General features: G+C 43.1%; 1 protein-coding gene across 1 annotated transcript in view; it reads left to right on the forward strand.

Moving 5' to 3' along the window:
• The first annotated feature begins 4420 nt into the window (after positions 1–4420).
• Positions 4421–23817, forward strand: part of TTC9 (tetratricopeptide repeat domain 9) — a 33377-nt gene continuing 13980 nt past the window's right edge. Inside the window, exon 1 of the mRNA XM_070931273.1 lies at positions 4421–4875. Coding sequence (XP_070787374.1) covers positions 4449–4875 — 427 coding nt within the window. The 5' untranslated portion in view covers positions 4421–4448. The remainder of the gene's footprint in view (positions 4876–23817) is intronic.

Below are 23817 nucleotides of genomic sequence, written 5' to 3' on the forward strand. Positions count from 1 at the left end.
TTTTGGGCTGAAACTCAGGAAGGCAACTCAGGAAGACTTAAATGTATACAGAGATAAAGCCACCTATAAAACTACATTATTTCTAAGTCATATTCATTCATCCAGTCATATTTAAAGTTACAATAAGTAAAAAAAAAAAAAAAGCTGACTTAAATATCTCCAAAACAAATCCTTTCCAGCAAATGCTATACAGTCTTGGTAAGACTTGGAAAAATTATCTAGACCCTTTTCAGTCTGGCTTCAGGCCTGGCTACAGCACGGAAACTGCCTTGGTCACCCTGATGGATGATCTCTGGCGAGCCCGAGATGGGGGTCATTCCTCCATCTTGGTGCTACTTGACCTCTCAGTGGCTTTAGATACCATTCACCATGGTATCCTTCTGGGACGACTAAGGGAGTTGGGACTGGAAGGCACTGTGTTACGGTGGTTCTCCTCCTATCTCTCTGGTCGATCACAGTCGGTGTTGGTAGGAGGACAGAGGTCGACCCCCAGGTCCCTCGTTTGCGGGGTGCCTCAGGGCTCGGTCTTCTCTCCCCTCCTATTTAACATCTACATGAAGCCGCTGGGTGAGATCATCTGATGATATGGGGTGAGGTATCAGCTATACGCTGATGATACCCAGCTGTGTATATCTACCCCGCGTCAATTCAGTGAGGCGGTGGATGTGATGTGCCGGTGCCTGGAGGCCGTGAGGGCCTGGATGGGAGTCAACAGGCTCAGACTTAACCCAGACAAGACCGAGTGGCCGTGGGTATTGCCTCCTAAAGACCATGCTGATTGTCCATCCTTGGTTCTGGGGGGGGGAGAAATTGTCCCCCTCAGAATGGGCTCACAATTTGGATGTCCTCCTAGACTCACACCTAAGATTAGAGCAACATCTGTCAGCTGTGGCTAGGGGGACCTTTGCACAGGTTCGCCTGGTGCACCAATTGCAACCCTACTTGGATCAGGAGGCTCTCCTCACAGTCACTCATGCCCTTGTTACCTCACGGTTAGATTATTGCACTGTGCTCTACATGGGGCTACCCTTGAAAAGTGTTCGGCGAGTACAGTTGTCCAGAACACAGCCGTGCGAGCTGTCGTGGGTGCAGCTAGGTACACCCACATTACACCAATTCTCCGTGAGCTGCACTGGCTCCCTATTGGTCTCCAGTCACAATTCAAGGTGTTGGTTATTACCTTTAAAGCCCTACATGGCTCAGGGCCAGGGTATCTTTGAGACCGCCTTCTACCGCATAGCTCCCAGCAACTGGTAAGTTCCCACAGAGTTGGTCTCCTCCGGGTCCCATCAGCTAAACAATGCCGGCTGGCGGGCCCGCGGGGGAGGGCCTTCTCTATGGCTGCCCCAGCTCTCTGGAACCAGTTACCTCCTGAGGTCCGGACCATCCCCACCCTATTGGCCTTCCGAAAAGCGGTGAAGACCTGGCTCTTCCGGCAGGCCTGGGGCCATTGATCTGGCTGTTGCGATCTGGAGAGATCCGGCCATAAATGGTGTGAATGGGTTTTAATTGTTTTTAATGGTTTAACTTTTAATGTTTTATATATGGTTTTTAAATGCATTGTAAGCCACCTTGAGTCTTTGGAGAAAGGCAGCATACAAGTTGAACAAACAAATAAATAAATAAATAAACAGGGGTCACCAATCTTTCAGACCTCAGGGACCACTAAATCCATAATTTTAAATCCCGTGGACCACTAATATGATCTGCCTAATGACCGGCTGGGTGGGCATGGCTAGGTAGTCATGTGACTGGGTGGATGTGGCCAACTCAATGTCACTCATGTCAAGGGGTGCCATGCCAGCCTCTACTTGCCCTTCCAGTCCCAGCCACTCCTCGCCTGCCCGCCCGGGCTCCTTAGGGTCCCAATAGGAAGCAGTCGTTGGAGCTAAGCAGCCACATGAAAGAGTTGGCAAAACAGCTGGCTCAGTTCAAATTGGATCTGACCGAGAAGAAGGCTCAGCAGAAGTACCTCATTGAGGACCACAAACATAGGCTTTCCAAGCAGAGGGAAGACCTGCCGGAGTGCAAGGCCAGGTACTGGTGCTTGGAGGCTCAGTGGGCTGAGATGGTCAGCCAGTTCCTAGCCATGATGCAGTCCCTCTGGAACAAGGCCCTCTGGCTTTTCGCCACCAGTGGTGCTTCCCTCCAGCCTTTGCCAAAGCCTCGCACCAGGAGGCTGAAGCAAACCCCAAGTCAGAATTTCTCCTCCCCTCCAACCCGCACAAAAAGAGCCTGATGGGAGAGACTCTCTGCAGTAACCCAAACGTTCATTGCATGTATTCAGCCCAGGGGCCGTAGTTTGAGGACTCCTGATTTAGTGCAATATAAAAAATGCAAATAATTTTTCTGTGGACCACCAAAATTTTCTCACGGACCACCAGTGGTCCAAGGACCACCAGTTGGTGACCACTGTTCTAGAAGGACAATCTTTTGCTTGTTCGGGGGTCAATTGAACTTGGTCGGTACTTTCTGTAGCGACAAATGTTTTCCAGTTGACCTCACTTATACCAGATGATCACAAGTTCATGTTAGCTAGCGGTTGTGGAAATTATCATCTAAGACATCTTCACACAATTAAACTGAGAAAATTCAGCCTGTGTGTACTAGATTTATGTCAAGTTAATATAATGCTGGGTCTGTTTTATTGTGCCCCACCCCCTTTCTTTCCAAAGTTACTTCCTTCTAGAATGATTAAAAAATTAAATTATTATATTATGAATTTGCAAGATAAAATGCACAATTCCTGGAAGATATCGTAGCCATTGGAATGTTTGAAAGCAGGATAACCACTTTTTACTTTAACTTTCCAAGGCTCATATCTTAGCCAGAGCCTACAATGGTGATTTTACACAACTCTGGTATATTCGAGCAGAAGAGAAGTACCACCTTTGAGCTTCATGCCCACTGCTTGTCTGCAGAATGGGCTCAGGGCATACTCAAATGCAGGTGATTATACTAAATGGCTATGAATATTTGCCTATTGCATAGGCCTCAACTCATCCACAATTTTGGAAATTCATTCTATTGAAGGAAATACATTAAGAAAACAACTTCCAAACCACTGTGATAGAGGTAGGGGAAGGTAGAAGAAACCCAGAGGTGGATGAAACTCCTCAGTTTAGGGTATCCCAAATATCCCATTCTGCTGCTTTTTATTCTGCTGGGTTTTTTTTCTTTCCCATTCACCCAGGATCACCCTTCTATTTCACTATTATTATATTCTCTGCTCTAAACTGTAGCCATGTACTGCGAATGGTGGCCAGGTGAGCGTCACTAGCTACTACTGTAGTGTACAGGTAGTCCTTGAGTTACGTCCACAATTAAACTGCATTATTTCTAGGCTGTATTCATTCCTCCAGTCATATTTAAAGTTACAATAATTTATGTTGCTAAGCAAAACATTTGTTAAGGTAAAAGCTTTGCCCCATTTTTAGACTTTTCTTGCCACCGTTGTTCAGTGAATCGTTACATTTGTTAAGTTAGTAATGTGGTTGTTCAGTGGGGAAGTCAGTGAATCTGGTTTCCCCATTGACGTTGCTTGTTAGGAGGTGGCAAACAGATCCCACGATCCCAGGAACTTCTGGATTTTGATCACATGAGGACGAGGAAACGGTCGTAAGTGTGAAAAACGGACAGATGTCCCTTTTTTCAGCGCCAGGTATGAAGGGTCCTTAAATGAGCTTGTTGACAGTCGAGGACGACCTGCGTTCATATACAGGCGCTTAGGGGTCCGGTCGACCGTCCTTTCCCCGCCCAAGCGTTCCGATCCAGGCTGCCTGTCGCTTTAAGAGCCTACATACCTTGATCTCTCAGAGGCAAAGAGATGGTGGCTTCCCACCCACCCCCAAATTCGAGGCGCGGCGCTCTGCTTTCCCCGCTCTCTGCCTACGTCACCTGACAGATTTCCCGTCTCCTCTTCACCCCCTGCATCCTTCCCCCCTTTTTTTCGCCCCCCATACGTCGCCCAGTGCCTTTAGAGTAGGACGGAGAGCGGGCTGGGCAAGCAGTTGGGTTCCTTGGCCGCCCGTCCCCTCCCCTCCCCTCCCTTCTGCGTTGGCACCAATCGCCCCTCAGCGAAATCCCCTCAGAAACAACGCAGCGGCGCGGGAACCAGCAGCCCCGCGCGCCCCGCGCGACGGGAGGCAGGTCGGAGCGGAGGAGAGGAGGAGGAGGAGGAGGAGGCGGCGGCGGCGGTGCCCCGCTCTTGCCAGGGGGCGACTGGAGGATGAGAGCAAGCAGCCGCGCCGAACCAAAGGGTGGCAGCAGCCCCAGCAAGCCGGGAGCTGCCTCGGCAGCCGCTTGATTCCTTCGGCGGGGAGAAGGAGAGAAGAAGAGGTGGCGGCGGCAGAGGCAGCGGCGCCTTCTCCCTCTCCGGCTTCAGCGTCGGAGCTGCCGCCGCCGCCGCCGCCGCCCTGAGAGCGAGGAGGAGCCAAGCAGCGGCTGGCATGGAGCGGAAGAGCCCCGCTACTGCGGGCAAGCAGAACCCGGGCAGCCGGGCACCAGGGGACGGGCACTGCGCCCAAGGCAGCGGCGGGTCAGCGGCGGGCGCCCAGCATCGGAGCAGCGGCTGCGGCCAGCTCTCCGCGCCCACCGCCTCTTCTCCGGCTGCGGAGCCAGAGCAGCTGATCCGAAGAGCGCTGGATTTTAAAAGCCAAGGCGCTCAGTGCTACAAGGAAAAGAAATGCAGGGAAGCCATCGGCAAGTATCACAGGGCGCTGCTGGAGCTGAAGGGACTGTTGCTGGCCCAGGAAGACTCCGAGGACGCCACTTCGACCGCTTCGACCGCGGGGGCTACCGGCCTGGGCAAACTCTCCGATGAGCAGAGGCAACTGTTGGACAGCATCGAAATCGACTGTTACAACAGCCTGGCAGGTCGGGAGGGGTTTTGCCCTCGGGGGTGGGTGGGAACGGTGTGGGTATTGGGGGTGGGAATGGTGAGCGGAGGGGCTGGAAAGGAAAGGGGGGGCGGAAGTCAGGCGCTTCGTGGCTCTCTCTGGCCCGGAGCGCTCCGACCCTGCTTTGTGACTGAAGTTCGTTTTGGAGGCTGAAGGCAAAGGCAAGGGCTTTGGAGAGGAGGGGGGGGAAGAGAGATCGGAGATACTTCTTCTCCCCGCAGTTGTATGCAAGTTTGATAGGGAGATCGACTCACGAAATAGGGATAATGACAACGACAGGTGTCATTTTCCCCTCCCTCCCTTCCTCCCGCCCCCCCCACCACCTCTTTTCTGCAATGAGCTTGGAAATCTGTGATTCTCCCCCCCCCCCTCCCGAAAGCGGGCGCGGGGATTTGCCGCCCGCTGCCGTGGAGTCTGGAGACGGAAAGCATCCCAGATGTCTTTCGAAAGATTCCTTCTATCTAGCCGGAGAAGCAAATAACGATCGTATCCATTTAGGGTGGAATTGGCGTTTTCGTAGGCATAGTTTGTAGGTTGCTTCTGTCGTTGCTCTGGGGTGTGTGCGTGCGCGCGGGCGCGCTAACAGCTGAAAAGCACATCTGCTGCAGTGCACCTTTCTACATCGCTAAATAACTAGGGCATAATAAATAGCCATGGCTATGCATGGTTAAAAGTAAAGGGTTGGTTTCCTTGTCCCCAAGGCTCTTGCAAATCCAGTTTACCTGAAGAGAAAAGAATAAGAGGGGGTGAAAAGTAATTCTTGGCGCAGATTTCTCCTGGCACAAACTGTTATGAATTAGAACCAGTTCGTCAGATTTGTGAAGTAGTACTCTTGGTAGATAGTGCTACCCATCTCCCCGTTTTCTAATGAATCCGCGAAAAATGCCGATTGTGCTTGTGATGTCCAGAAGCAGCAGAATACAATCAGTTAGTTGCTTTGTTTTTAACATGTTGCAAGAGTCTGTTGTTTTCCTAGCTGCAAAAACAGGGTAACGCGGTTGCCCTTCTAGAATTTGTCCCTAGGGGAAATATGTGTCCATGTATTCTGTGGGCAACGGTAAAATTAATACACAGAGAGAGAGAGAGGGGTGCGAGAGGGAGAGAGAGAGAGATACATACAACACCAGAGCAACTGAGTGCTCTCTCTCTGTGTGTGTGTGTGTGTGTGTGTGTGTGTGTCTGTGTGTAAAAGGCAGCACTGATCATAGCTGCACAAGAACAGGCACTAAGCACCAGATCCATAGAAGCAGGGATTTAAGACTCTAGATAGAACCCAAGGGGTAGATCAGTGTCTCTCAACCTTGACAGCTGAAAGATGTGCGGCCTTTAACTCTCAGAATTCCCCAGCCAGCCATCAAGGAGTTTCCACAGAAGGTTTCAGATCCAGACGGACAGGCAGGCACTACTAGATAATCAACCAGACACTGTAGTAGTAGACAAATTAATAGATAAAGACCAGAAGAGAGCAGTAGTGATAGATGTAATGGTGCCAAATAGCAACAACACCAGGCAGAAGTAGTCCAGGAAGTCTGAGAAGTGCCAGGCCTGAAGGAGGAACTAGAGGAGACGTGGAAAGCCATCTGATGATAAAAGCACTTGCGGCTGTGACTCCTATACTGAGAGAATTGCTTCAACAGATCCTAGGAACGACATCAGAGCTCTTGGTCCAGAAGAATGCAGTGCTAGGAACAGTTAAGATACTGCGCAGAACCCTTAAAACCCTCAGGCCTTTGATAGAGGACCCAAGATTGAGAAAGACACATACCACCCACAGGAGTGAGAAGGGATTTTGTGTGTGTGTATAATACAGTTGTTCAGATTTGGCTGTTTATTTCCCTTTGGGGAAACAGTAGAAGACCAAGAAGTCTGAAGTCAAATGTTTCATAAAAAAAGACGAGGTATCTGAAGACGATCTGTCCTTGGTAGGGTGGTGGGAGTGGAGAGAGAGAAATGTTCCAGAAATTTTGGGGGGAGAAGGGAAGAGAAAGAGCAGCATTCATTATATCCATCTTCAAACACAGCAACTATACAGTAGCTGGATTTGTTGTGATTTTTCAAGAACAATGTAATTAGGAGCCAGCAATTCTATGGCCTGCTAATTTGATGACAATAACTTTGAAATGATTGATTGGTTCTCCAGAGATTACAGCCCATAGATTCTTTTCCAAGACTTCTCTGCTTTTGCAGCTATCAATTATACAGCACTTTTTTTTCCTCTCCGTTTCTTCCAGTTGTTTATCATCAGTTCAATAGTTTGGCATTAATGCTATAATGGCTGTAGTTACCTCTTTCAGAAGTACTGTTGCTAAAAAGCCACTTAACAGCATAGGTCTGGGTAGGCATGAAATACTCTTAATTTGATTTCAATGAGCAATTGAAATACTTTTTAAAGAATCCAGAAAAGGGCAGCCTATTCATTTTTGTTTATTATCTATGGGCGGTAGCAACTAGAATGCTAGTATTAAAGTATCTGAGCTCTAAACTAGGAAGATCTTGGTTCAAATTTCACCCATTCTAAATATTTGATGTGACCCCAACAACTTTGATTTATTCATATATCATTGGAAAGGAATCGACGACAGCCTGTTGTATGAACACAGTCCATCAATCTCTCAGTCAACACAATACTAGCATACCTTACAGAATTTCTGTAAAGTTTATTGAGGCACATAAGGGAAACATTTTAAATTCTTTTTTTTAAAACAATCCAAACCCTCTAAAAGAGTGTTTTTCAACCTTGGAAACTTTTAAGATGTGTGGACTTCAACTCCCAGAATTCCCTGGCAAGAATGACCCACCTTATGTTGGGAAGGGAAAAGGTGTGGAAGTGCATAAACTGAGCAACAGATCTGAGACAAAAGCATTGTTCTGAATGTTATTGGGACTAAATAGAACTTTATTGTCTCTGCTTTTGCTTGGATAGCTGCTAGCTTGCTTTTCACCTTAGTGTGTTATACACAGTATATGAACCTGGCATTGTTCTGTTAAACCATTGTTTATAATTCTCAGTTAATTGTGGTTTATTCAGCAAATGATGGCTAAGTAGACAATGTCTTACCATGTGGTATGAACACAGCCTCTCTGGGTGTAACTTTCATTATAGCCACTCAAGGTTTTTTTCCATGTGTTCCATATTTCTCAAGTATCAAGATTCAAGAATTACACAGCACTTTTGCATAATAGCAGAGCACTGAACTATGATGAATTCATAAATATTACTATCTACCCATTCTGGTGCCCTCCAATCTTATTGGCCTCCCAAGGGGGGCTGGGGGGGGGAGAGGTATATTTCTATTTCAATATCCCTCTAGTGTTCTTCCACTTACACTGCTTAACCTTAATTCTGAGGTCATGTGTTTGTATGTTTCTCTCTGGGTGTCTGAGAAATACATTTGTATAGTACTCTTTTTGGCTTTATTCCCATCATCCATGGGCTCCAAGCCTACCCAGTGTCATATTTTTATATATATCTTGGAACTAAGAAGTCTCCCTCTCTTGAAAGATGACAGATGTCATGGAGGATGAGGAGAGGGAGGGGGGGTTCTTATTTCCAATATACACATAAGTATTAATAATAAATGATGGTGACAGCCAAGATCAACAAAGAACCCGCCTCTGAACAGTATAAAGACAACTAGAGTCTGCCAGGAGAGGTTGATCTAATAGCAGAGTTTGGACCTCGAGATCACAGTGACAGATTCATAGCTTGGAAGCCTAGCCAGGAGCACAAACTCAGCCTGTTGTGCTGGTAAGGTGATGTACTGTCTCTCAGCTTCTGCAGCATCTTCTTTTACACTATTGGGCCCGTTCACCCTCTTTCTGAGTGTATCATTTCGATATGGATGGGAAGAAGCCAAGCCTCAACCTTCTCTGACTCCTTCTTCAAGAGACAAAAACACCATTTCTTATAGAAATATCCTCCACTTTCACTGAACGTAGAACTGCAACTGAGAATTATAGAATGGAGGTGTGGGAGAGCTGTATGTTTTCCCATACATTCAAGGCAGTTTTTTCCCAACTTGGGAGGATTTGGGATGACAATTTCCATCATGCCCACCCATCCAGCCATGCTGACTAGGAATCATGGGAGTTATAGACTAGCACTGGTCAGTACCTTCAAGTTGGAAAGCCTTAGTTAAAGGTTGTATGTACTTCAGATATTTGGGCATGAACAGAGAGATCATTGCTCCATGTTTTATTGCTGAAAACAACACAAACAAGGTTTATAAAGAGGAATTGTTTTTAAAGCTGCTCAGATGACAAATGTTCTGATGCTTGTCAAATGACAGTGTTTTGATCAGCAACAATTGTTTCAGGCATCCAAGTCGTGCCTTCAAGTTGCAATCAATGAACTGTGAATTTCCATTGAAGCTATGATAATGCAGCTTTGAGATGCTCATATAGGCAGCCTATGCAACATTTAGCCTTTTTAAAGACACATTTTAACAGATGCAGTAATTTCCCCCCCTCCATCCGACATTCTTAGCTGTGATTTGGAGAAAGATGATCAGGTGACATTAAATACTGCTTTTCCTTGTACTTGTGCACATGTTCTAACATTGATTTGTTCATCCAAGTGTAATTCTGTATCATTTGGCAGAAGAAAGGATGGCGAAGTTTGACATTCATTGGTTTGTTTCCATCTCACGTTGCACTTCAAGGCTTACATGATGTTGTATAAATGCCAGGTCTTTACTATTAATAATTCAGTGGATGCTGAAATGCTCCCTAGTTTTGAAGAATAGATATTGCTAAATGAAAATACCTGCATGATCATCAGATTGGTGGTACCAATCAATCAGGACTGGAAGATAAATAGAGTTGAAAGGTTTGCATGAGGAACTGGTTTGCTGAAAGAATCTAGCCAGGCATTCAGAATTCTGTTTCAGAGCACAAACTATTTCTGATTCTTATAAAACTTCACTATTATAGGTTTAGTTGCTGCACGTTGTGTATATTTATTCAGACCTCACTACACAACATTTTGTGTGCTAGGGGAGTGGATCAGTGGTGGGTTCCTCCTGGTTCTGCCGAGCTGCTAGTGGTGACGATATGACATCACCGAACCAGTTCTCCCGCCCCCACCCCCCCTATTGCTGCCTCCTGAGTCCCAGCTGATGAGCTATAAGAAAAAACTGTTTAAACTCTTGCCGTGGGGCTTCAAAGGGCCGCCCTATAGCTGATCAGTGGTAAAAGTCAGTTTGGTGGTAGACTGGTGCCTGCAAAAATAAATGGGTAGACCAATGCCTGCAAAAATACATGAGTAGACCCGTGCCTGCAAAAATAAATGGGTAGACCAGTGCCTGCAAAAATACATGAGTAGACCAGTGCCTGCAAAAATACACGAGTAGACCAGTGCCTGCAAAAATAAATGGGTTGCAAAAATAAATGGGTAGACCAGTGCCTGCAAAAATAAATGGGTAGAACAGTGCCTGCAAAAATACATGAGTAGACCAGTGCCTGCAAAAATAAATGGGTAGATCGGTACAGCTCTGCAAGCAGTTAAAAGCCTGGTAGACCAGTACCTCTGCTAAATCCTAAAGAATTGTCACATGACCATCAAGCCATGCCCACAAAATAAGCCACGCCCACAGAACCAGTAGTAAAAAATTTTAGAACCCATCCCTGGAGTGGATGCAGTTATGTCCCCCTTAGGGTATTATTCTAGGCCTTACTATAATATAACACGTGCCCAGGTCCAGGGGCATCTATAGGGAGATTTAAGAAGTCAAGATGGGCCACACATTCAAGACCCCCAACCCTTTTCTCTTGTGTGTCTCATGCACCAAGCATAACGGAGTGTGGCTTCAGTAACAGTGACAATAATGTTATTACATGTATATGCTGTCTGACTCCAAGTGATGGGGTCACTGTCTTCATTCGCATACCATCCCAGACACTCCTGTGCAAGCCTATGTAGAGATTTTATAGCAATCAAAAGGATTTCACCTTTTGAAGGTGCTTGAGTGCTGCTTGTGACGACGAAGGCAATATTTCCTGATAAGAGTAAACCGGTAGTACATCATTTATCTTGTGTGTGTGCTGGTTTGTGTGTGTGTGTGTATGCACAATATGCATGTACACTATAGCTATATATGTGCGTGTATGTAAAATTTGCTAGTGCTGTGAATGAGATTTAGATTCAGCTAGGTAGAGAACAGCATAATTACCCTTAACTGCAGGGATAGCCCATCCACTAATCAATGAAACTTAGCTACATCTTGCAGATAGACTAAATTAGCTTCTTTTCAGTCAATCTGCATAATTCATTTGCCTTATGTGTCCTTCCCTATGCCTTATAAAATAGAAGCATTACAACTTTGTAAACCTTTGTATTGCCAAAGCTACAGCACAGGGTCATTCAAATTGATAAATTGAGCCCAAATGGGATTGGTCGTTAGTGGTTCATTATGTAGTGAAACCCACGCCACTGATTATGGGAATGCTGGGATGGTCTTAAATGCAAGCACTAATCATAAAGTTGCTTTTTCAGTGCTGTCATAACTTCAAATAGTCATCAAATAAGATCCACCTGTATATATTTTGATTCCCAAAATTCTGCAATTGAGAATCAGTTGGCAGAGGTTGTTGGCTTAGCATTTGGAGCGATCATGGTCAGTTTAGAAACCCTGGATAACATGTTTAGTATGACAAGATGCTTGTTCGGCTTTGGATAAATGCTCAACATTGAATCATTCCATTCACTTTGGGATGTTGGCTTTGACTTAACATGATTATTAAGTGAATTGGGAGTAATAGATTATGACTTGAAAACAATCTAATCCATCCACATCCTTTTATCTATTTATTTAGATAAAATTGCCAGTATCACTTGAAATCTTTGGTTGGATCCATAAAGTGGTCTCTTATGGGTTTTGTCAAATCTAGGATAGCTGTCATGTATTATGATTTATAAGAAAATCAAATTCTCTGCAGAGCTCTTTGATCTGTATATCAAATATCAGAGCAGCTGCTTTCTGAAATGGTAAGCATATTAAAAGAATGATCACTCCTACAAAATAAAATTCCATTATTTATGACCAAATGAGTTTGAAGCAGCTATTTAGCTGTGATGTCTTGACTGAACATAACCTTGAATTAGCAATGAACTTGATTTCCTTAAGCTTCCCTCTGAATGAATTTGTGAAGTGGGGGTGGGTGAGTGGAGGAGTAGGAGCCATGGCAAATCCTGATGTTATAATGAAACTGAACTTGAGCATTCCTGGATCAGTAGGCTAGAACTGGATGCTCTTACTCATAATTGATGCATTTCCAGATGACTTCATAATGGATTGCTTTCACAGTTTGACATTCTCCTTTGTCATATTTATTCTTGAATCATATACTTCTTAAATTGCCTTGAACTTTAAAGCAAATCATTCTCTTTTCAATGCCTTTCTTCTGGACCTTTCCTTTGTAATGTTAAAAAAAATCTCTTTCAGTGAGTTGAAAAGTCTCTTTCAGCTGAGCTCAGTTCCTGGTGGTACCTGAGTGCATCCATGTGGTTGAGTTAATAACAGTAGACAACAGGATGTCATTACCACATTTTGGGATGTTTTCTTCAAATCCCTGGTATTTTTTTTGGTGGCCACCCACCTAACGACTCCAATATTGCTCAGCTTTTTCAAGATCAGTCAAGGTCACCTGCTATGATAAAAACATTTCAAAGTTGGAGAACAGGATAGGGTGATTGAAGGTACGTTCTCTGAATCCCCTTTGGATCTTAAAAGCACAAAATAAGAGTTGGGGTTGTATGGGCTAGCAGAGTTTCACATCCACACATGCATTCCTACACCGGGAGGGCTTTGGATAGCCTCAGGATCATATCCTTGAATGCAAGATTTGTCTGCCTGTTTGTACTTGTCTGCTTGTCCAATTCCTGGACAAACAAAGCTTGTTTTGTTTGTGAAAAACAAAGCTGGTGGCCACAACGATGGAGGGAAGGGAGCCACAGCTTGTCTTCCCCCTTGATTTGCTTGCTCATGCTATGAAATAAGGATGCGTGTTCATCTAGAAAACTCTAGAGGCAGTCTTTCAGCTCACACTGAAGCAGTTATTTTCCATTTTTCTGGTAACTCTTATTTGGGGTAACCATTATACTGAGACTCCAAGCTTTCTGACCTGGTGAGCTCCTTTAGAATTCTGAGATATTGTGAGAGGGGCTGTTACAGGAGGCTCGCCATTCCCAAAATTGTTGCCATGGGGAACAAAGCCATGAATTCACAAAAGTGTTACCTGCACCATTCTAGCCCACCTTCCACAGAATACTCCCCCTCCTGTCCTATTTCTGCCCAGATGGGCCCTGTGGTAAATAAAGCACTGAGTTGTAGCCATTAATTTTAAGGCCCGTTTCGACACAGAGGCCTTCTGAGAAAGATGATGCTGGAGGCTGATTCATATCTTTGCGGCATGCAAAATTAATCTGGAAATTAAACTGAATCATTTTAATTAATTTGTTACGCTTTATGACCACCCTCAGAGTGAGACGATAAATTTCATCCTCCTCTTGACAGAACCATCCCCAAATACTACACATCTGGAACAAAATGAGGCTGAAACCTGTCTAAATCAAGGGTGTCCAACCGTGACAACCCTTAAGATTTGTGGATTTCAAGCCTCAAAATTCCTCGGCCAGAATGCTCTAAATTTTGATCTATTATTTGGTACTTATTACCATGTAAATAAGTACCTCCCCACCCCTTTCTGGATTCTTGCATTTCTTTGAGCATAATATCTTTGTTTTGTTTTCCCCCCCATCACTATTAGTTCCCTTAAGAAAACTGATGTTACTACATTTCCCCCAGTGGTGGGTTTCAAAATTTTTTACTACCAGTTCTGTGGGTGTGGCTTGGTGGGAGTGGCATTGCTTGGTGGGAGTGGCTTGGTGGGAGAGACAGAGGAAGGATACTGTAAAATCTCCATTTCCTCCCGATCAGCTGGAACTTGGGAGGCATAGAATAGATGGGGGCGGGGCCAGTCAGAATTTTTACTACCGGTTCTCCGAACTACTCAAAATTTCCGCTACCAGTTCTCCAGAACTGGTCAGAACCTGCTGAAACCCACCTCTGATTTCCCCCCACAAAAGTCATTATAAGCAGTGGTGAAATCCAAATTTTTTTACTACTGATTCTGTGGGCGTGGCTTGGTGGGCATGGTGTGGCTTGGTGGGCATGATAAGGAAAAGATACTGCAAAATCTCCCTTCCCACCCCACTCCAGGGGAAGGTTACTGCAAAATCCCCATTCCCTCCCTAGTCTTGGGGGAAGGATGTTGCAAAATCTCCATTCCCACCCCACTCTGGAGCCAGCCAGAGGTGGTATTTGCCCGTTCTCCAAACTACTCAAAATTTCCACTACCGGTTCTCCAGAACTTGTCAGAATCTGTTGGATTTCACCCCTGACTATAAGCCCATGTGGTTAGTGTATGGTTCACTATACACTATACATTGTATAGTGTATAGTGCAAAGAATTGGGTTGAGTAAGTGGGGCTCAGTTTACCATGTGTAAGTGTACTGTGCAAGCATACCAACATTCATCAAATAATTCATGCAAGAATATCAGTGTTATACCTTGTCAGCAAGGCAGTAATAAATGTATTTAAGCTGCCACAAGACTTTCTTCTTTTAAAGATAAAAGGCTTAGCTTTTTAGCATTAAGATGAGGCCTCCAGCTTTTTCCTTAAGTCTTACTAAAACCTGGAGCAGGATCCCTTTTGTGGACAGGACTCTGAGGCAATCCACATAAATGTTCTTTTACTGCAATAACTAGAATCTATAAGAATTAGAAGGCTATAATTAACTATTCTTCCATTATCCAGCATCATCATGGGGTGGCTTGGTTCATAATTATCACACTGCCTAGATGTGAAGTGGGATTTTCATGCAGAGTAGAAATTGTGAAAGCGAAATCAAGAGCTTATTGTAGTTCATTTTCATGGTGAACAGGAGGATAGTATTCCTAGCAGATTGTAAAATCTACATATCTTTCTTTTTATACAATTGTAGCTAAATATATCTCTCCCATTAAATATTCCGCAATCTTTAGCTGCCCAAGTCAATTGCATATACACGTCCCTGGGTAAAATTAGAGTAAAAGCCCAGCTTTGAGCAGCTAAGAAATTTTGGAATTTAAAGTGATGGTTCTGCCTAAGTCAGTCCTATCAAATGTGGGCTTATGGAGTCGTTCTGATCCAGCCTTAGCAAGTAATGATAAGCTGCTTACTCATGAGTAAAAACAAACCCCTTTTCAAACAGGGTAGGAATAGTCTTTTATTCATGTGGATAAACAAAAACCAAACGTAATTAGTCACAACAGACCTGGCCAAGAAATCTGAATTGTTTGCTGTATCCTAAAAGTGAACGGTTGTCTGTGACAACCGGCCACTCCCAAAACCCAAAACTCCCAAAACCCAGGCAGGGAGGGACTGGCTAGCATCCACGTCTGCTTTTCCTTGAGAGTCGGCTTATTGTTTTCCTTTGCTCTCCTCTCTTTTCCACTCAGCGCATACATGCATCTGGGATGGGCCCCATCTGTTCCGTCCCCTCACTCAGCTCAGGCCCCGATGACAGCTGCCTCTCCACCTGGGGGAGGATGGAAGGCCCCAGCTCTGCCTCTGTCTCTGATGCTGTTTCCTTATCAGAGCCTTCCAAAGGCTCCCAAGCTGGCCCAGGCTCTCCCTCAACCTCCTCCTCGTCTGACTCTGCAGCTAGCTCTGCTGGCAGCTGACAGGCCACAACTGGACTGTTCAGTCAACTTAATGGGAGAAAACCATTCTATTCTATTTTTTTTTAATTTGATTTATATGCCGCCCTTCTCCGGAGACTCAGGGCGGCTTACAATGCGTTAAGCAATAGCCTTCATTCTTTTGTATATTTTATACAAAGTCAGCTTATTGCCCCCACAAACTGGGTCCTCATTTCACCTACCTTAGAAAGGATGGAAGGCTGAGTCAACCTTGAGCCTTGGAGAGATTCGAACCAGCAGAAATTGCAGGCAGCTGTGTTAATAACAGGGTGCACTAAACCCCTGTACTATCAAGGCTCTGGGATTTCTAGGATCGAAGATGGTCTTCTGCTACTTGACTTCAGCTCAGAGGTTTTATGGACATATCCAAATCATTTTCTTGGCAAAAGTATGGAAGTGGTTTGCCATCACTGCCGTCCCAGTCTAGACTATAGTTATATGTTTCTTGGTGGTCTCTAATAATATTAGCCAAGGTCAGGCAGATGCTGCAACCTCCTTAGACCTTTCTAGGATTAAAAATGTTAAAGTTGAGATAACGGCTAGAGTCCTAGATCCTACAACATGTTTCCATTCCTATCGAAGTATCATAAGTGATAAGACTTTCCAAAATGTAAGAAGACCATTTCACACCAAACCAGCAGCATTTCCCCAAGCAGCTTTGACGACTTGCTGCTGTTCATCACTCATGATGCTTGCAGCTGATGTCCTTCTATTACTGGCAAGATAGCTATTTTGATTAAAGAACAAAAAAAAAAATTTTTCCATCAGAGGAAAAAAATGCTTGTGCTTTGTGGTGTCTTGCTGAAAAGCTGTTTGTTTACCTACTGAAATGATTGGAAAACAACACTCAGCAGAGTCACTTGCAGTGCTACTCCCAAGACACAATCTGTGTAGATCCCTAGAGTATAGTAAACAAAGAGGACATCAGCCTGTTCTTGCCAAACATCCAGAAGCCACTTTAAGCCTTTCTGTTCTCTAAGTTCATATTGCAGAAGTTGTGCTTAAAGTAAAGAAAGCCTTTGCATCCTATATGGCTGAAAGCTGCATCCTGCTCTGAGGACTGTTAACATGAATTTACATTTAGTTTCATGCAACTGGGTTGTGGAAGAGATTTGTGTTCTTCTAGCTCCCTAAAGTTATTTCTGGAAATTCTATACAGGCAGGGAAGGATTCTACTAAATACACTACTGAGCAATCAGTAGTGGTATTGAAATGCTGGTGCTACCAGTTTGCTATCGGTAGTGTGCGGGTGCTCACTTTGCGAGTGTGTGTTGCTTCTGTGCATGCGGGTGGGCGCCACTACCCCTGCCCACCCGGCGAGCCTCCTGCCACCACCATTACCGGATCTCCCGAACCGGGGCGAATCAGGAGCAACCCACCACTGGAGCAGATCCTTGATAGCTTTTATGGACCTGGGCAGAAGCACCTACTGTTTTGTAGGGCTTTTTTCAGGATCCTGTAGGAGTTGCTACCATGGGGAGAAGAGAAAACATTTCTATAAGTATAGCATGTATGCAAATCTGGATCCAGCTTGCTATGTCTTCATTTAAATCTGATTCATTCCTACTAAAATCTGCTTTAATAGCTCTGGAGTTGACTCTTCCCATCTGATGGAAAATTTAAAATAGGAGTAAGCAATCTTCAGGCTGAAAGCTGAACTGAGCCACTGAATTGGCCAAAATCTAAATTTTAATTGAAGTTGAATTGAATTAATGTTATTTGAATTAAATACAATTACTAGTATTCCTCATATATTTAGCCCCTTTTCCCTTCAGGTGCATTAAAAGTTATAATTCAGCACCAAATTTTGGATCGGGTTTTAGGATTACTTTCAAGGTTTCTTTGAGGAACAGCCTATAGATTTATATCCCTTTTCAACAGCATGTAAACATATTACATTAGTTGCAGGTGCATGCATGTAGGTTTTCTTATAGAATTAGATAGATAGTTCTATAAGCATTTGTAACAGCAGGACTAGAGACTGCAACCTAATATCACTTCCCATTGTTGAATCTATGCATTCAACATTCTCACCTATGTCATGAGAACTAGCCTTCTGAAATTTACCTTTCCAACTTAAAAACTGTCAGTTTGTATTTTTCAATGATTCCTGATATTTCTCAGATGCTGCATTCCTTAACCAGGATATATGAACTAGTCCTTGAATGATTGGTTTGGTCCCAAAATTCCAAAACTCACACATTTGGCTCTGCTGGGTACATACATGTAAGGGAAACATGGAAGCATCATCAACCCCAAAGCCATAAACAGAGTCTCCCATTAGATGCAGGAATCGGAAGTCATCACCAACTGGTCTGAAAATGCCATCCATATTCCTGAATTGGCACCTGCCCGTTCTCATTTATGGAAAGATGGATATTAAAGATTATGCTATATTTCAGGACAATGCATCTTCTCACAGCAAATAATACAGTAATGCTAGATTGCATATTGATAAAAATATTAAACCACAACATCTAAAACAGATAAAACAAATACATTTAATATCAAATGTAGTACTGCAGCAGAGAGAATGGTGAGAGTCGTGTCAATCTTTCAAAAACCAACTGGAACAGAATGGTCTTTAGAACCTCCAAAATCTCAAAAAAATAATTGTGAAACCTCCCTGGGGTTGGAATTCAAGACATGATCTGCCAATGACTTCTACTCCTTGGTCACCTTTCAAACCTTCTACTCCTTGGTCACTGCACCACCAGTGAGATGGACCTAAGAACACACACAGGTGTGTGTGTGGGTGGGTAGGTGGGTGGGTGTGAGTGTGCCAGTTTGGCCTCATGGTTAAGGCACCAGTCTAAAAAGCTGAAGGCTGTGAGTTCTAGTCCTGCCTTAGCCATGAAAGTCAGCTGGGTGACCTTGGGCCAATCACTTGCTTTGAGCCCAACCCAAGTCACAAGATTGTTATTGTGGAGAAAATAGAAGGAGGGAGGTACATTGGATATATTCACTACCTTGAGTTATTTGTAAAAATAATAAAGCTGGGATACAAATAAATACGCATGCATGCACATATTTTATTAAATAATTTAAAATAAGAATAGCAGTGCAGACAAAAAAAACTACAAATGCTAAATGCATCTTTAACTGTTATAAAATATTAAAAAACTGTATCATCTAAATGAACAATTACATTATATATGCACTGCATATAATGTTAAAAAAAATGGAGAGGAAAAAAAGAGAAAAGAGAGAAAAGGAACAGGAGTGCTGAAAGTTTGTGTAATAAAGAACTTCAGAAAAATTTACTATAATACTTGAAAATTTTCCTCCTGGCCACTTTGTCAAAAGAAGTTAATGATGAGCCATGTTATTAACAGTTCATAGCTGCAATTTAGCGCAGACTTATCCTAATGTTAAATATGTATTTTTTATTTATTTCTCACATTTCTAAACCACCCATCTCCCTCAAAGAGGGACTCCACAGTGCACAATAAAATGTCAAAATAGCAGTTATATATGTTGTATATATAAAAGTTAAAAATTTGAACAGAAGGCAAGAAGTTAAAATTAGTTAAAAGTTGGTGAAGGCAGAGCTTTCAGGGTGCTAAACAGCCCCAATTTGTCTGAAATCGCCCCCTGATCCCACGTCCAAATTTATTGACCTCTTGACAGATTCTATGGTCAAGAAGAGTGTGTCCTTATTGAGCAGCAAAGTTGTGTTCCAAGGTCATGCTGACTGTTTTATGAATTTTAAACCAAAATTATTGGATAAATTATAACCATCATGGTATAAAGCCAAACTATGGGATTAAATGTTCTAATCATGACTTGCATCTCCAACAGCATGACAATTGTAAGTAATTTTTATTAAACATAATAAAAGGTAAAGGATTCCCCTAACCAGTCGAGTCCGACTCTAGGGGGCCCACCTCACAGGGTGGTGATTGTAGAGAAAATAGTACAAATACTATGTATGTTTGCCAGCTTAAGTTACTTATAAAGCAATAAAGGTGGGATACAACTGTAGTAAACAAACAAGTAAGTAAATAGTATATTTCTAATATACATGGAGGTACGTATATATGTTTACTCAAGTCTCCAAGATGGATTTTGTGGGTATATTGCAGACCATCTGGAGCAGAAGCTGAACAAGTCTCATTCCTTGAGCAGACTTTGGCTATGCAGTACATGAGGGAATCTGCCAAATGGCTAGAAGAGTTTCTTGTTTTTATTTCTTCAATTAGCTATCCCAGTATTATTTGAAAATGCAAGGTTCATTTGAAAATATCTGCAGATGTTGGATGTCTTGCAGCATAAATTGCAATGAAGAAATACTTCCTGACCCCAATCTTGCTATCCATGCAAGGATGGCACATCCATTGCAGCTATTTATATCCTATATAAATTCAAAGGCACCTCACTGCAACACCAATTAAGTACACTCAACAATGAAAAAATATTCTTTAAGTTCATTAGAACCGTCCTTCTGAGCAATTGATAGAAGATGAGCTGGGACAGGGCTAAGCAGTTCTGCTCTACTACATACTTGAGTTATTTTCATCTGTCTCCCGCATAAGTCTTGAATCCTTCACACATGGCAGTGATGCCAGTTGGCCCATTGGAAGGGACCTGGAGAACAGCCAGCTGGAGCAGGAAATGCTCTTTGGCCATCTGCCTCATGCTACAGGTGAGGCATTATTTGAACTATATTTCAAAAGTGTTTCATCTAACTATATCTATTTCTCAAAGCCAGCAAATAAACTCCCTTTTATTTTAGAGGGATTTTTTTTCTTGTATTACAATGGGAAGGAAAGCTTTGTCACCTTTTCATCAATCCTTTGTGGACCCCCTGTGATGACATTGTGGCATCCCAGAGGTCTGCGGAGCACAGGTTGAGAACCACTGCCTTAGAGGAAGTAAATTATCTGGATCTACATTTGGGTCTGGGTAGAAAGTGCACTGGTCATCTAGTGGTTGATCAATACTGGGATCTGAATGAGGGGAATGTATCCCTTCTCATCTATTCGGACCTCTTGGCTTCTACAACCATCACCATTGTACCCTTCTGACTTCAAAGGCAGGGCATTGGGGATCCTGTTCTGAAGTTGTTCTACTCTTTCCTGAGTAGGCAGTGCCACTTGTGATGATTGGGGAGAGGTCACCCAAACAGATGCCCACTTGTGGCTGCTGCAGGGTTCATCTTTATCTCCCCTGCTATTTCACATCTGTACAAAGCTACTGGGAAGGTCATCAATTGGTTTGAGCTGTGGTGAAAGGAAAGAAACTGAGATTAAGTCTCTGCAAGAAGGAGATTTCTGGGCAAACTTTGTCTCCCCCAGTGATAATTCTGGATAAAAACTCTCCTCTTGAAGGAGCAGGCCCACTTGGGAGGTTTCTTAGAGTCAAAGTTATATATTTTTATTTATTTATCAAATTTAGGAGCCATCCTTCAGATCTGCTCCTGAGACTCTTCCCAGCTTCCTAAGCACATTTAGAAAGCGATGGAGTGTCTCTAGAGAGAAGCCTCTTTAGCAGGAAGGTCATTTTCTGCTGAGAGCCTACAAAAGGCAGAAGGATCTTTAGTGATGCTTGCTAAGAAAGAGCAATAGGGAAGAAACAGAAGGGGAAACCACCGAATAAGCGTTCCCAGTTAGTGAATGACTCACGAAAGGGAAAAGCATAACTGAAGTATGAAAAGAAAATGCTACTGGAGGCTCAGAGCATGCATATTGCTTTTGAAAGATAAAACCTGGGTTAAACATTACTGGGGAAATTGAAAGAAAAGATAGGCAACACAAAAGAGGAAACCCTCCAGAGGTTTAACCACTTATTCAACAATAGCAACAAACAAGAGCTTGTAGTATAGTGGACTAAAGCACTGTAATTAACATCTGCTGCTTGCAATTACTGCAAGTTCAAATCTCACCAGGCTCAAGGTTGACTCAACCTTCCATCCTTTCAAAGGTAGGTAAAATGAGTACCCAGATTGTGGGGGCAATAAGCTGGCTTTGTATAAATATACAAAAGTATGAAGGCTATTGCTTAACGCATTGTAAGCCGCCCTGAGTCTCCGGAGAAGGGCGGCATATAAATTAAAGCAAAAAAACAAAAACAAAAACAAAAGAAGGAAGAAGAGATCTCTAATCACAATGGACAAGAAGATGAGATCCAGGTGCAGAAGATATTGAGCAAAGTGGTATTTGTCCATGACTACAGAGAAATGTCTAGCCACTGACTGCTCTTTATTTTCTGAGATTTTTTTTTTTTAAATATTGTACTTCTCGGTCTAGCTATGGTTTTCCATCCCATCCAAATACTAACCAAGTCCAAAACTAGGAAAGGCCAGCCTGAAAAATATGAGAAGAAAATTACAAATAACTTTCTGCAATTTGACTTATTATATTTAAATCTTAATTATATTATATTATCTCTTAGCTAAACTGGGCCTTAGAAACTTGATGATTTTATGTTCTGCATAAATTAATGAAATTCAGGCCTTAAACTTAGATTTCCTCCCTAAATAAGATCATGGATGGCAGCTGTGGAAAAATATTTGTGTGCAAACTTGTATAAATGGGGCACTTCTTCACAGACAGACGTAATGATGTCATTTCCACTATTAGTAATTTTTGGGTGGGAGCAGTAGCAGAAAGGATATTTTTGCTGCAAGCTTAGAAACATTGCAGTAATCATACCAAAAAGGACATGTAAAGCATAGCAGGGAAGTAATACAGCTTTCATATGAATACATGAAACTTCCTTACTTCAAATGACCATTAGAACTGTATTCATAAATTGCTGCAGCTGAATTGCTTGAGAAATGAATGAATTTCACACTGAAATTGAAAATCCTTACAAGGATCAACATGCTTCCGATATAGTAGTAATGGACACCAGGGACAATTTCCATGACTTCATAAAAAGATTTGATGAAGTTGCTGGGACTAAATGATTGATCTCTAAAAGGAATTAAAACTCAGTGCTTGATCATGTGCTTTGATCACAAACAGGTCTATATCCAACTTTTTCATAACCTGCAAGTGACACTGAGAAAGGCTTCTGTCTGAAATCTTTTAGAACTGCTGTGGCATTAGATGTCAATGATTCTGGTTGGGCTCAGAATAATTGCTCTTCTCCCAAATACTCATCTCCCCATGGGAGTGCGTAAAGATAATTCTGTGCTAGGTGCATCAATGTTTTGTTTCAGAATAAGGCAGCTTCTTGTGAGCCTGCAATTGTGAAGTCTTTGCTATCTTTTACTCTTCATGCTTCCAGCAACTTGTCTCTTTGTGGCACTGACAGGCCACCTTATACAAAGAGATTTCTCTCTGACTGCACCAGGCAGAATTCTTGGGCAAAGGGCAGCTGTTTATGCTATTGTACCTGTTATTTGATACATAAATATAGAACTACATTCTCAGGGCTGTCAAGGATTTTAGTTTCAGATTCACACCTTAACGGGAAGGAAGTGTGGAGACAGGAAGAGACATGGGGGTGGATGACAGAAAGGAATGGCTACCTTCATTTCAACCTCCATGAGAAGCAAGGAGAGAATCTAGCTGAATTTTAATAAGGCAAAGAGTTTATTGCTTTTGAAGGCAATGGGAAAATTTCCAATGGTGACAGCAACTTTTTTTATGAGTTGAACTCTCTTTTTTTCTTCACCCTTCATCACATTATATCTACTTCCCTCTAAAGCATGCTGGGTGGGGAATTCTGGGAGTTGAAGTGCACCTAGCATAAAGTTGCCAAGGTTGACTAATACACTGCTCTAAAGCTGTATTCATCCAAAGAGGAGCTCCTGGCCCTACTGACAACAGGTAGTCCTCAATTTATGACCACAATTGAGCCCAAAATTTATGTTGTTAAGTGAGAAATTTGTTAAGTGAGTTTTGCCCCCATTTTCTGACTTTTCCTGCCACATTTGTTAAGCGAATCACTGCAGTTAAATTAGTAACACCGTTGTTAAGTGAATCTGGATTCCCCATTGACTTTACTTGTCAGAATGTTGCAAAAGGTGACCATGTGACTCCGGGACACTGCAACCGTCATAAATGTGAGTCAGTTGCCAACCATCTGAATGTAAATCATATGACCATGGGGATGCTGCAACAGTCGTAAGTGTGAAAAATGGTCATAAGTAACTTTTTTTTTAGTGCCGTTGTAACTTCGAACAGTCACTAAACAGCCTGTTGTAAGCCGAGGGTTACCTGTACAT

This window comes from Pituophis catenifer, unplaced genomic scaffold (assembly GCF_029215685.1).
Source record: "Pituophis catenifer annectens isolate HBS135680 unplaced genomic scaffold, rPitCat1.0.hap2 SCAF_1, whole genome shotgun sequence".
NCBI classification, from domain to species: Eukaryota; Metazoa; Chordata; class Lepidosauria; order Squamata; family Colubridae; genus Pituophis; species Pituophis catenifer.